This window comes from Scyliorhinus torazame, chromosome 6 (assembly GCF_047496885.1).
Source record: "Scyliorhinus torazame isolate Kashiwa2021f chromosome 6, sScyTor2.1, whole genome shotgun sequence".
Classification (NCBI taxonomy): Eukaryota; Metazoa; Chordata; class Chondrichthyes; order Carcharhiniformes; family Scyliorhinidae; genus Scyliorhinus; species Scyliorhinus torazame.
The window spans coordinates 115,186,492-115,200,183 of NC_092712.1; the positions used below are offsets into that span (position 1 = coordinate 115,186,492).

The following is a 13,692-nucleotide window of genomic DNA, read 5'->3' on the forward strand; positions in this document are numbered from 1 at the left end:
CCCCTCCCTCAACCATGTCTCCGTGATGGCTACTATATCACAATTCCACGTGTCCATCCTCTTCCTTAACTCATCCTTTTTACCTGTAAATACCTGCATTAAAGAAGAAGCCATCCGGCCTTGCCATACTCCCTTGAAACTTAATACAGCTGTATTCCCTATGACTTGATAGCTTTATTGTATTATGCTGTGCCCCTATTCTGCTAACAGTCTCTGTCCACTCCCCCCTGATAAATTAGTTTAAACTCCTCCCAACAGCATTAACAAACCCGCCGACAAGAATGTTAGTCCGCTCTGGTTCAGATGTCGACAGACCCACTTGTTATTTATTGCCTGAATGTCACCCGAAGAATAAAAGTATAAATTGACCATCAATTTAGTAACTTAATTTGCTGCATTTTCAATTAATTTGGAATTTTTCCTTTCAACCAAAAATAGCTGCTCCTGGAAGAGTTCTAGGTATTTTAAGATATGAAAATAAAGTCGTTGTAGGAACTGTAATCTAATTTTATAGGGTAAAATATGAATCGGTTAACATCTTGAGTTAAAATAACAATTGGAAGAATGGTAATTAATATGTTAAATATTTGTATATTATCACTGAAATAATTTTCAGCACCTTTTGCTCTTGATGCTGCTGAAAGATGTTTACTATTGAAAAAGGAAATGTAAATATGTTGCAAAATCAGTAATTGCTGTTTTTTAAAAAAATGTTAATTGCATAACAAATATGTAGTTTGCAGGAAGCTGATAGCAAGAGCTGAACTTTGTGCTCCCAGCTGGCCCTGATCCATCTCTTGCCTGGCTGGCATTTGCGACTCATTAACTTATTGGTGTCACTCCTCATGTTCCCTAATAGCTGTTGGCTGTTACAGTACAGACAGTCTGAACCTTACACAGTAAGAAAAGGTTACTCGTGTATAAGCAACTGAAAACTGATCAGTTGCCGAACATAATTGGGCACTGACACACTCACAAATGAGTTAATAGTTTGCTGTACACTGCAAATGAATATCTCCGCATATGTTTTACTTCATTTACAAAAATTACCACCATTTCTACTGCACTCTTGATTTTCAGTTCTACAAATGCTCAAAATTGCGCACTAAAACTGTTAACAATTTCACCGTGGAGCTACTTGTAATCTTGCAGAAACTTAAAAATTTGTCAAAACCAACAGCTCCAATTGCACGATCCAGAAAGTTCCTTTTGAGGAAAATGAAAAACGTTTATAAATTTACATCTTAGTAGTCAATTTGCTACATAGAATTTTATACAGAAACAGGCCGTTAGGCATGACAGCTCTATGTTGTTGTTTATGCTCCATGTGCTATACAACTTCCTTGATTACCAACACTAAATCAAAACTCTTGTAACTAAATCCTTGATACCATTACAAGTTTTCCTGCAGAAAGAATTATGGAAAAATAACTTGGTTCTAATAATCTTCAGTTGTGCCCTCCAATTCATGCGATCGATTCAATTGTTTTTTAGTTTACACTTGAGCCCCACGCTCCTGATCTATGGGCACCCGGTGTAGAGAGGGACGGGGATAGAGCAGGATGCTCTCGCGAACCTGCTCCTAGGCCAAGCCAAACTTGCCATCAACATGTCCAGGCAGTAGGTAACCGAGGGGGTTATCCGACCCAACTGCACCTCTTGCATGGCTCCATTCGCGGCCGGTTGTCCCAGTAGAGGGAGCATGCGGTGTCAAAGACCCTTGTGTCAAAGCAGCACAGTAATGAGCTGTGTTATAGGGATTTGGTTTGGCTGATGGGGTGGGAGTTAGAATGCTTAAAAGTCTAAATCCCGATAACAACCTGCCTTCAAGTTTCTTACTTTGAGTTTTAAGGAAGACTGGATTGGCGACAGATGACCAATCTGCTCCAAGGAGGCGAGTTGGTACTTTAAATATTGTAATGCAGCTTTATAACTATCTTTGTTCGCTATTTGAAATTTGACCCTGACTTAAATCTTGGGAAATCCATCAATTAAGCCAAGGCCGAGCCTGCTGATTAGGGGCAAATTGCCAATCAACCTACCTGATCCTTGCCAACTTGCTATTATCGGACAACCCCAACCATTCCACTCACTTCCATGATCCTCTAGTCCCAGGAATCCCCCTGCCCCATTGCATTTGGTGCACAGATTTACCTGTGCCGTTGGGGCACATTGACTCCTTGACTCCCAGCGGGTGAAGGAGATTGTGCACCTCAATCTATTCTAGAAATATATCGCAGGTGACTTCTGATTTTGGATTTTGACAGTTTTATTTATTTTTTAAAAATTTAAGAGTACCCAGTTCATTTTTTCCAATTAAGGGGCAATTTAGCGTGGCCAATCCATCTACCCTGCACATCTTTGGGTTGTGGGGGTGAGACTCACACAGACACTGGGAGAATGTGCAACTTCCACATGGACAGTGACCCAGAGCCGGTATCGAACCTGAGACCTCAACGCCGTGAGGCAGCAGTGCTAACCACTGCGCCACCGTGCTGCCCCCAATTTTTCTGACAGGTTTCTAATTGACAGTAAATATAATGACACATGATTAGCTTGTACATGGTAGAAGGCATGATGTCATGTTTAATATCCTCTCTTCTGCAGATATCTTCAGTCCCTCAGTCTCAAAAGTGCATATACAAATGAAGATAATTGAAGCATAATGAAAAGAGTTTGCAATGTGTGTGCTATGGAAATATACGGAATAAACATTGGTTACTATGTTCCTACTAGATTTAATTAAAAAATTCTATGAGCTTAACTGTTCCATGACTTTCTTTCTCCCCTTCCCCACTTTTCCTGTTGGCTTTTCTCCCTTTACCCCATTTCTCTTGAAGGCAATGAATCATTCTGCAGTACAGTTCCACATGTGGCAGCAGCTCTTCAGTACCTTGCCCAAGTGGCCATTCATCGTGCGAGACTGGACAGTGAGTATTGCTGGACCATTTGACTGTGAGGATCATTGCAGTCAAGCTCCTTCTCGCCAAGTGTCCACTAGTAGCAGTCAGGAGTAAGAACCTGAGCTAGTTCTGTTTTCTCTTGTGTTTACCCCTCTCCCAGCATTTTTGGACACAAAAGCCAATTGTAACTTCTCACCGTCAACCCGACCTATCAGTGCCACAGTAAATTAGAATTTTTCTAGTTTGTTGCTCCGTACTGCATCATGATACATTACTATATTGAGCTAGGTGGGTATTCAGGTGGCAGGGGGGTGGGTGGATGGTGGAGAACCTTTGTACATGACAAAAATAAATTAATCCAGAATTGATTATGCGTTTATTGTAGTTGACCTAATTTTTTTGCACTAGTTTTCATATATGTTTGCATAATCTGTAACATTTTTCAGATGTCTCCAGCTACTTGCATTGATAGTATAAAAATGTGCACTACCCCATCAAGCTGAAAAATGGCTCATGAGTAAGTCCCTTTACACGCTTTTAAAATGTTTCCTCAGGGGCTCTGCAATTGCGAAAATCATTGGAAACAATGTACAGACGATTCAGAAATTTGCCACCACGGTCAATATGTGGGTCTTTGAAGAACTAGTTAATGGCAGGAAGCTAACTGAAATTCTGAACCAAGATCATGAGAATGTTAAATATCTGCCTGGATACAAACTGCCTGAAAATGTGGTAAGGTAGTAGTCAAAAAATGTTGACAAACTCATTTTCTTTTAAAGTAGAAATTACTATATATTCTTTACTGACTAAGGTTACAATATTTTTATTATTTAAAATAAATAAAATATTAGGTTGTTTTGGTGCTTGAGGCCTTAGTTTTCCCTTCATTTCATTTAAGGTATTGTCATGTGAGGGTCCCTTTAAGAAAAGTCTGCTTATCATATAGCTGCAGTGATGTCATTGTGTGGGTGGAGCTGGAATGTCATTCTGTCTTTTACTTTTGTTTTGAGCTGGAAGCTGCTTTGTGTTTCACTTTCATTTTAGGTAGTTGGGAGCTGCATTCAAGCAAGAAGGTGTATTGATCTCTCTCTGCAATCTAAAGAATGACTTCAGCTCACTTGATAATTTAAAAGTGATGCCTGCTTTCTGTAGAGAATTCAAACCTGCTGTCTTTGTTAAAAAGGGTATTTGACTTATGGATGTTGCTCTGAAAGTTATTACGGGTTACCTATAGAGTATTGTATCTGTGGGGATTATCAGTGTTGGTAGTTAATAAGATGTTTACTGTGTGTTTGTAAAATGTTAACTGGATTCATAGAATAAACATTGCTTTTGTTTGAAAAATACTTTAGATCTCTGTTGCATCACACCTGTAAAGTGGGCCCTTGTGCTCCCCATAACAAATCTATTAAAAGTTATGGGTCAGGTGAACTCCATGATATACTTTGGTGTTTTCTAAACCCTGGCCCATAATAGTATAATTTATTTGTCTTTGCCTCCATGTGATCTACTGTATCTCAAGGAGCCAAACCTTGGGAGGAGGAAAGAATGACATTGGCTTATGATTCCATTGTTATTATACATAACCAATTGGAATATGAGACATAGACGTGTATATATATAAGCTTAGAATAATATATAATATTTACATACATTTAAGTAAACATGTCTGTTCATTTGCTGTAAAACACTTTGGGGCAACCTGAGGTCATAAAAGGTGCTACATAAACGCAAGCCTTTCTTTTTGTTTATTGACATCTCAGGGGCACCATTATTTTTACCCTACTACCTGACCTGTAACAGTTCTTTCAGACAGTGGAGTGACAGGTCTCTGTGTGGTGAACTGCAGAAAGCAAGTATGTGCTACTGATGGGCAGATGCAGTTAAGATGTGACGAGCTAATCTTCAAAAGGTTGAATGTGAAAGTCCTATTTGCAAATGAACACCATCTGCTTCCTGTACGATTACTTTTTAAGTCTCTTGTGATTTATTGCAGGTTGCAATTCCAGATGTCAAGGATGCTGTACGTGGTGCAGATCTGTTAGTGTTTGTTGTACCACATCAATTTATCCGCAAATTGTGTGATGAGATAGTTGATCAAGTGCCACCGAAAGCTCTTGGCATTAGTCTTATAAAGGTACTTGTATATTTTCCCTCATTTCTGATTGCCACAACGGTGGGGAGGAACAAGTAAGAACTTTACTATGTTAGAATCCTGGATGAGATTCTGTCAGCCTACAGTGTTTATACAACTTCAACTCATGACTTCCATTGTTGATAAAGTTCCTTACTGACTAATTTTCCTCCAAGTTACCATGTGTGCTATCTCTTAGAATCTATAATCTAAAATTTGAGATAAAATTAGTGAGTATTTAAAAATGTGTGGATGAATCAAGGACGACCAGTATAGATTTGTTAAATCTTTTAAGAGAAAAATGTGAAGCAGAGGAAGATATAAGACTACAAAGGGAAAGCAGGCCTCAGTAGAATTACTTTTGGATTACACAAATAAAGAGTTGACATAGACATGAATGATAAACTGACTAGCTTCTTTCCCTGCAGTAATCTTTCCTGATGCTAAAGCCAATGCAGGCATAACCACACTGACCCTATACAACGATATATCAATTAAACTGCCTGTCCTCGCCCAACTGCAGCTTTCCTTTCAGTTTTGATTTTGCCTCTCCACAGCTCATTTAACAATGGTTGAAAAAAAAGCAGACAATGCTGATGTGCAGCAAACCAGTCAGCATCAGCGACAAGCACAGTGAATGCATCCAACATTTCTGTTTTTGTTTAGTCGGTTTTGTGATTGGGTACTGTTTATTATACCATTCAAATCCTAGACTGCAAAACTACTGTTATCTTTCTTCCTTGAACTTTAATCTTCATGGGCTAAACCTATATGTTGATTATGTAATAGGTTGATGCAAGGGGGAGGTGGTGTTTTATAAGCTACAGAAACTGCGTAATTGGGTGGGGAGTGATTTGGCAAATGAATTATTAAAGATGAATAAGTGGGTGCCCCCTGTGTGGCTGAGTGTTTGGAATAATTCATTGATGTACCATAATTACCTTTTGTAAAATTCATGTCCCGAGATTGGATCTTGCTGTTATCTCCGATTCATGACCAAGAAGTCAGCAAGTTAGTACATAAGAAATTATGTTTCAAATCTTTCAACATTTCAACATTTATCAAACTAAGCATTATTTCTATTACATTGTGCATTGTATGTCATGAGGGCAAAACTGAATAATGAATATTAAAATCCAGCCCCATTTTTTAATTAACTGCTTGACTTTACAAAGAATAATGACGCGCTAAGGGATTATATTGAAAACATGAAATTGTCATTAACAGATAACTTCATAGAAATTGCAAACTCTGTTGTAAAATGTTTCAATCACTGCGTTTTCCCCCTCTTAATTTCTCTATTTTCTTCATTTATGCCTGATTCAGGGAATTGATGAAGGGCCTGAGGGGCTAAAATTGATTTCTGATATAATCAGGGAGAAAATGAAAATTGACGTTAGTGTATTAATGGGGGCCAATATAGCCAATGAGGTTGCAGCGGAGAAATTCTGTGAAACGACAATAGGTAAATCTGTTTGCTTTTCAACAACTGTATTTTTCATTGCTAAACTTTAAACAAATTAGATCCCAATTTTGTGTGCTCTGAATTGTGATGCAGTGGGTTAGACCTCCAGTTGAGGATATGCTATGAGTTGTAATGTATTAAATCTCCACTTAAGGATGTTACTTGAAAGTTACATGTTTTACATGTAGCAGTGTCCTATTCTCTTCATGACCTGTATTCCCCTCCTGGCAGTTAAGGGGTGAAATGATGTAGAGGGGTTGTAATTGCCCTTAACATTCATATTAGAAAAGGGAAGCACAGTGGTTAGCACTGCTGCCTCATGCGCCGAGGACGCGGGTTTGATCCCAGCCCCGGGACACTGTGTGGAGTTTGCACATTCTCCCTGTGTCTGCGTGGGTCTCACCCCCACAACCCAAAGATGTGCAGGGTAGGTGGATTGGCCATATCTTTTTATTAAAACAGTAAAAAATATATACCAGGCCAAATGGTACAAACACTAATTTTGTGTTGGAGAAACAGGTACCCTCCCCTCAGTATCAATGTATGGGGAGGGGGGTAGGATATTCTGATTATTAAAACAGTTCACAACACAGATGTACTAAAAAACAAACGGTACACGCACTAAACTTTGCGTTGGAGAGACCAGATACCCTCGCCTCTGTACCAACGCAAGGAAAAGGAAGGGGTGGTGTTGGGGAGAGAGGGGAAAGGAGGATGGTGGGGAAGGAGAGAGTCCGGGTGTTGACGGAGTGGGCGGGGGGCCCAAAAGGACACTGCCTGAAACATCCACGGAGGCAGAAAAACAAAAGATCCTTCAATTAAGATGTGTCAGATTCTGTGAATCCCCAGAGCGGGTGAGGGACGACATAGTGTCAGGCACGAGTGAGCCCTGCACCACACTGCAGAGAGCCTCATAAAGAATTGTGTACTCTAAATTTAAAAAAAAACTTTTATATTAGAAAAGCTGTTTTAGGAAGGGACTGGCAGAATCTTTTTGTAAAAAATGAATTGTATGCATGGCAGAAATCATGCAAATTAGAAGGTTAATGGTTTGTACTGAGTTAGCTGATCTGAATTGGTGTGATTGCAGTCATGCTTTAATTAGCTTTATCCCTCCGAACTAGAGAGGGGAAAGAATAATCAGGCTTTCCACTCATGAGTGTTATTCATTGACTGACCCCCTGCAGGAGAGCTGTTGAATCAAAATAGCCAGCTAATACTTTCAGTCAAAGCTCAGACACAAGAGATTACTAGGGCCTATTGAACCTTACCTCATCAGTAGTCATTGACTTTGTAAGAGATGGGGCATTATTTGAAAGAAAAAGCACATGAGTAAACAAGAAACAGAACTGTAAATGTTGCTTAATGAGGCAATATGAGTGGAAATGAGGCAAAGAGTGGAAATATAAAGTAGCATATAACGGAGCATCAATTTTCTAAAATTACAAGGAAATGTTATTCTGTGCATTATTGTGAGCACATAAGCACATAGTATTCGGAGCATAAGTAGGCAATTCAGGGCAGCAAGGTGGCACAGTGAGTTAGCACTGCGGCCACATGGTGCCGAGGTCCCAGGTTTGATCCTGGCTCTGGGTTACTGTCCATGTGGAGTTTGCACATTCTCCCAGTGTTTGTGTGGGTTTTGCCCCCACGACCCAAAAGATGTGCAGGCTAGGTGGATTGGCCACGCTAAATTGCCCCTTAATTGAAAAAAATGAATTGGGTACTCTAAATTTATATTAAAAAAGAGTAGTAAGCAATTCAACCCCTCAAGCCTGTTCCACCATTCACTTGGCTGATCTCTTCCTGATCTCAAATCCACCTCTCTGCCTATTCCCCTTTAACCCATTTTTAAAATCAGAAATATATCTATCTCCTTCTTGAAACCATTTAATGATTCAGACTCCGCTGCATCTCAGTTTTAAATCTACCACCTCTCGCCCTATATCTGTCATCTCTCGTTCGAGATTGCCCCACAAGGGGGAACATTTGGTCTACATTTACTTTATCAATCCCTCTTAGTATTTTATATACCTCGAACAGATCCCCTCTCATTCTTCTAATCTCCAGACGTATAAGCCCAAACTGTTCAATCTCTCCTCTTACGCCAACCCTTCCAGTCCCAGAATCAATCTGGTGAACCTCCTCTGAACTGCCTCCAATGCCGCCACATCCTTCCTCAAATATGGTGACCACAACTGGACACTGCTCCAGATGTGGTCTCACCAACGCCCTATACCATTGCAACAACAGGGGCGAAATTCTCCCCCAACGGCGCGATGTCCGCCGACTGGCGCCAAAAACGGCGCCAATCAGACGGGCATAGCGCCGGCCCAAAGGTGCGGAATGCTCCGCATCTTTGGGGGCCGAGCCCCAACATTGAGGGGCTAGGCCGACGCAGGAGGGATTTCCGCCCCGCCAGCTGGCGGAAATGGCGTTTGTTGCCCCGTCAGCTGGCGCGGGAATTCGGCGCATGCGCGGGAGCGTCAGCGGCCGCTGACGCTCCCGCGCATGTGCAGTGGGTCTGGAGTCACATGTAGACCAGACCAGGAAAAGATGGTAAATTTCTTTCCCTAAATGACATCAGTGAATCAGATGGGTTTTTACGACAGTCGACAATGGTTTCAGGTTCATCATTAGACTTTTTAAATTTCCAGATACTTTATTGAGTTTAAATTCCATCACCTGAGGTGGCATATGGCGCAGTGGTTAGCACTGGGACTGCGGCGCTGAGGACCCGGGTTCAAATCCCGGCCCTGGGTCACTGTCTGTGTGGAGTTTGCACATTCTCCCCGTGTCTGCATGGGTTTCACTCCCAGAACCCAAAGATGTGCAGGTTAGGTGGATTGGCCGCGCTAAATTGCCCCTTAATTGGAGAAAAAATAATTGGTTACTCTAAATTTTTTTTTTTTAAATTCCATCACCTGCGGTGGTGGGATTTGAACCTGTGTACCCAGATCATTATCCTGCATCTCTAGATTACAGCGACAGTACCACGATGCCACCGCCTCCCCGTGTCTGTGTGTGTTTCCTCCAACTGTCCAAAGATGTGCAGGTTGGGTGGATTGGCCATGATAAAATTGCCCCATAGTATCCAAGGATGTACAGTTTAGGTGGGGTTATGGGGATAGAGCGAGGCAATAGGCCTAAGTAGGGTGCTCTTTCAAGGGTCGGTGCAAACTTGTTGGGCATTGATTCTGCACTGCACTGTTAAGATTCTACAAAATGGATTACCTCTCATCTATCCACATTATACTGTATCTGCCATGCATTTGCCCACTCACTCAGCATGAAGCATCGCTGCATCCTCCACACAGCTCACCCTCACACCCTACTTTATGTCATCTGTAAATTTGGAGATATTACATTTAGTTCCCTCGTTTAATTCATTAATATATATTGTGAATAGTTGGGGTCCCAGCGCTGACCGCTGCGGTTCCCCGTTAGTCACTGCCTGCCATTTGGAAAAAAAACGGTTTATTCTTACTCTTTGTCTCAAAGTATCCACAATCCCATGCACTTTAATTTTACACACTAAAATCACCGGGGCAGCACGGTGGCACAGTGGTTAGCACTGCTGCCTCATGGCGCCGAGGTCGCAGGTTCGATCCTGGCTCTGGGTCACTGTCCATGTGGAGTTTGCATATTCTCCCCGTGATTGCGTGGGTTTTGCCCCCACAACCCAAAGATGTGCAAGATAGGTGGATTGGCCATGCTAAATTGCCCCTTAATTGGAAAAAATGAATTGGATACTCTAAATTTATATTTAAAACAAACTTTACACACCAAAGTCAATTGTAAACCTGAATGTTCAGAATAACATATGCACAATTGAGTTTTTTTGACAAACTGTTATTGAAACTGGTCATGCATCAAATTGCAGAAATATTGTCCTTGATAACTGTGCAGCTTACTTTGCAAGTTTGTCTCAAGTGACTATCATTGCATTTTGCTAATGCAATTTGCATGTATTCAAGCCCCACCGAAAATGTTTCACAGTCTTCCTCTGGCTGCAAAGGAAGTGAGATCGTCCTGTCTCTCTCTGCTGTTCCAAACTCAGATTAACTGCAAACAAAAGGGAAAACCAAAAGTTTAACTTGTCCTTTCCCCAGTGTTCTGCCTGAAGAGTGGTCTGTTAAAATGTTGTTTTTTATTCCTCTACCTGTTCCTCTTTATAACCGGGTTACTTAGGTTGCCTGTGATCCTTGGACTTCTGAGGTGCTCAGAGGTGCTCAGTGAATAGAAGCCATTCTAACATAATAGGTGTAAATATCGCGAGCAGGTGGGAAACAGCTCTCATTTATTAAGAAAGAAAGATTTGCATTCGTAAAAGCAGCTAAGTGGTTTCAGTTGTGAACCCACAGAATCTGGTGAGCTCCCTCCCCACCTCCCCCCAAAGCATATATTTTCATGGTAAAGGGGAAAGACGTGCATCCTGCTCCGAGCACCAGCAGAGACCAGTCCCTATTCTCTGCAAGCGGATGGACTTAGGCTCCAGAACGGAGAATCCCAGCCAACGAGTAGGAATAAACGGGTACTTTTCTAATTAGCAGGCAGTGACTAGTGAGATAGTGCTAGGACCCAAACTATTCACAATATATATATATATATATATATATATATATGTTAATGATTTAGATGAGGAAATTAAATGTAATGGGCTGGATTCTTCCGCCCTGTCCACCACAAGAACAGGCGAGACGCAGGCGAGACGCGGACAATGGAGAAGTCCATTGACCTCGGGTGGGATTCTCCGGTCGCCGGGTGGATGTGGCCGGAGAATCTTGCCCAATATCTCCAAATTTGTAAATGACATAAAGCTGGGTGGGAGGATGAGCTGTGAGGTGGATGCAGAGATGCTTCAGCATAATTTGGGCAAGCTGAGTGAGTGGGCAAATGCATGGCAGATACTGTATGATGTGGATAGCAAAAATAGGAAGGCAGATTATTATCTGAAGGCTGTAGATTGAGAGAGGGATGTTTACAATGAGACTTGGGTGTCCTTGTATACCACTTGCTGAAAGTAAGCATGATGGTGCAGCAGGCGGTAAAGAAGGCAAATGGTATGGTGGCTTTCATAGCTACAAGATTCGAGTACAAGAAAGGGATAACTTGCTGCTGTGTGGAGTTTGCACATTCTCCCCGTGTTTGCGTGGGTTTCACCCCTTGGTGTCCAAAAATGTGCGGGTTAGGTGGGGTTACGGGGATAAGGCGGGGGAGTGGGTTTAGGTAGGGTGCTCCGGGTTGGTGCAGGCTTGATGGGCTGAATGGCTGCATTCTATGTTCTGTTATTGTTTATTGTGAGGGGAATTGATTACAAAAGAGGGGCGATTATGCTTCAGTTATACAGGGCATTCGTGAGACCCTTCTGAAGTACTATGTACATTATTAGTCTCCTTATTTAAGGAAGCATGTAAATGTGTTGGAAGTAGTTCAGAGAGGGTTTATCAGACTATTACCTGGAATGGGCGGAGTGTCTTATGAGGAAAAGAATTGGCGAGGCTCATATCTGCTGCAGTTTAGAAATGTGAGAGGCAACTTGATTAAAATGTTAAAGATCCTGAGGGGTCTTAACAGAGCAGGTTATCAGGGTGGCAAAAGCCAAGACATTGGCCTCCCTCCCCACGTGAACTGCCGGATCTTCCAACACTTCAAATACTGCGACCTCTGGACTCGGAACCACTTCCACACCCAGAATACACTAGTATAAGTTCAACAATCTTTATTAAACACACAATTAACCCAAAATATATGATACTAGAAACACCCAAGATTCGGTTATACGACCTGCAAAGATGGCTTAATTGAACTGTGGGACCGATTCTTGAGTGTCTCTGGTCTGTTATCACGAAGGTGGATCTCACTGGTAGCTTCTTCCTACCTTCCTTCCTGGTTGGTCAAGATGGAGATGGTGGCTTAGTGGTATTGTCACTAGACTAGTAATCCAGAGACCCAGGGTAATGCTCTGGCGACCCCGGTTCAAGTCCCACCACTGCAGATAGTGAAATTTGTATTCAATAAAAATCTGGAATTAAAAGTCTAATGATGACCATGAAACCATTGTCGATTGTCATAAAAACCTATCTGGTTGAAACATCCGGAGGATGTTGGAGGAGGTCGCACATTGGATAGCTCCTGCTCGAGGCTTGATTTCTTTAGAATTTAATGCCCGGTCCCAGGGGCACTATTTGGTTGAATAAGTGCAGGAAGACATAAGGAAGAAAGATGTCCAAAACCCAAAGGAATACACCCGTGAAGAAGGGGGCTAATGAAGGTTCGTGATCGAGTGGTAGGGTCGGCTCAGCAACTAGAAGGATGGCGGAGGTTGGGTAGCTGGGTGAGGCCACACTGTTCACGGCAGAAAGAATGACCGAGATGATGGTTGTGGAACTTGAAAAACAGTTTGCAAAGCACATGGAGGTGATGAGGAAGGAGATGGTGGCGGTATTGAAGGTGCTGGTGGAGGAGGTGATTGCCCCGGTGAAGGCGGCGGTGTCGAGCGCATCGGCCGAGGTGCGGGAGCAGGGTGAGAAACTGAAGGAAGTGGAAGAGGCCTTGTCGCAACACTGATCAACTCCCCTCGATGGGTGAGGAGCTGCAGGGGGTGGTGGAGGCCAACAAGGGTCTGCGAGCCAAAGTGGAGGACCTGAAAAACAGATCTAGGCAGCAAAACCTGAGGATTGTGGGCCTGCCCGAAGGGGCGGAGGGCCCGAGGCAGACTGAGTATTTTGCCAAGATGTTGGCGAAGCTGCTGGGGAAGGGAGAAGATCCCTCTCAGTACGAACTGGATCGGGCTCATAGGGCTTGGAGGCATAAACCAAAGGCGAATAAACCGCCACGAACAGTGATTACTTGTTTCCGTAGGTACAGCGTGATGGAGAAGGTCCTGTGTTGGGCAAAACAGAAGCGGGAGGTGCAGTGGGCTGGAGCTGGTATACGTATATACCAGGACTTTACTGTGGAGTTGGCGAGGAGGTGGGCGGCCTTCGGCCGAGTGAAGACAGCACTGTATAACAGCAAGGTGCGGTTCAGCATAGTGTACCCAGCTAAGTTGAGGGTGACCTACAACTCCAAAGATTTTTATTTTGAGACGGTGGAAGAGGCAGAGGCGTTTGTAAAGGCAGAAGGACTGGGGCAGAAGTGAGAAATGGGACTGCAGATTGGTCTTGGACTGAGGGTAGGGGATGTGT

The 13,692-nt window shown here is 42.7% G+C and overlaps 1 protein-coding gene across 3 annotated transcripts in view; it reads left to right on the plus strand.

Moving 5' to 3' along the window:
- Positions 1-13,692, plus strand: part of gpd1c (glycerol-3-phosphate dehydrogenase 1c) — a 47,466-nt gene that overhangs the window by 11,051 nt on the left and 22,723 nt on the right. For 2 of the 3 annotated variants that reach the window (XM_072508706.1, XM_072508704.1), the window contains exons 2-4: positions 3,458-3,635; positions 4,900-5,040; positions 6,364-6,502. In XM_072508706.1, coding sequence (XP_072364807.1) covers positions 3,528-3,635; positions 4,900-5,040; positions 6,364-6,502 — 388 coding nt within the window. In that variant the 5' untranslated portion in view covers positions 3,458-3,527. Of the gene's footprint in view, positions 1-2,840; positions 2,931-3,457; positions 3,636-4,899; positions 5,041-6,363; positions 6,503-13,692 lie in introns of all 3 variants that reach the window. The other variant, XM_072508705.1, reaches the window with a different exon arrangement.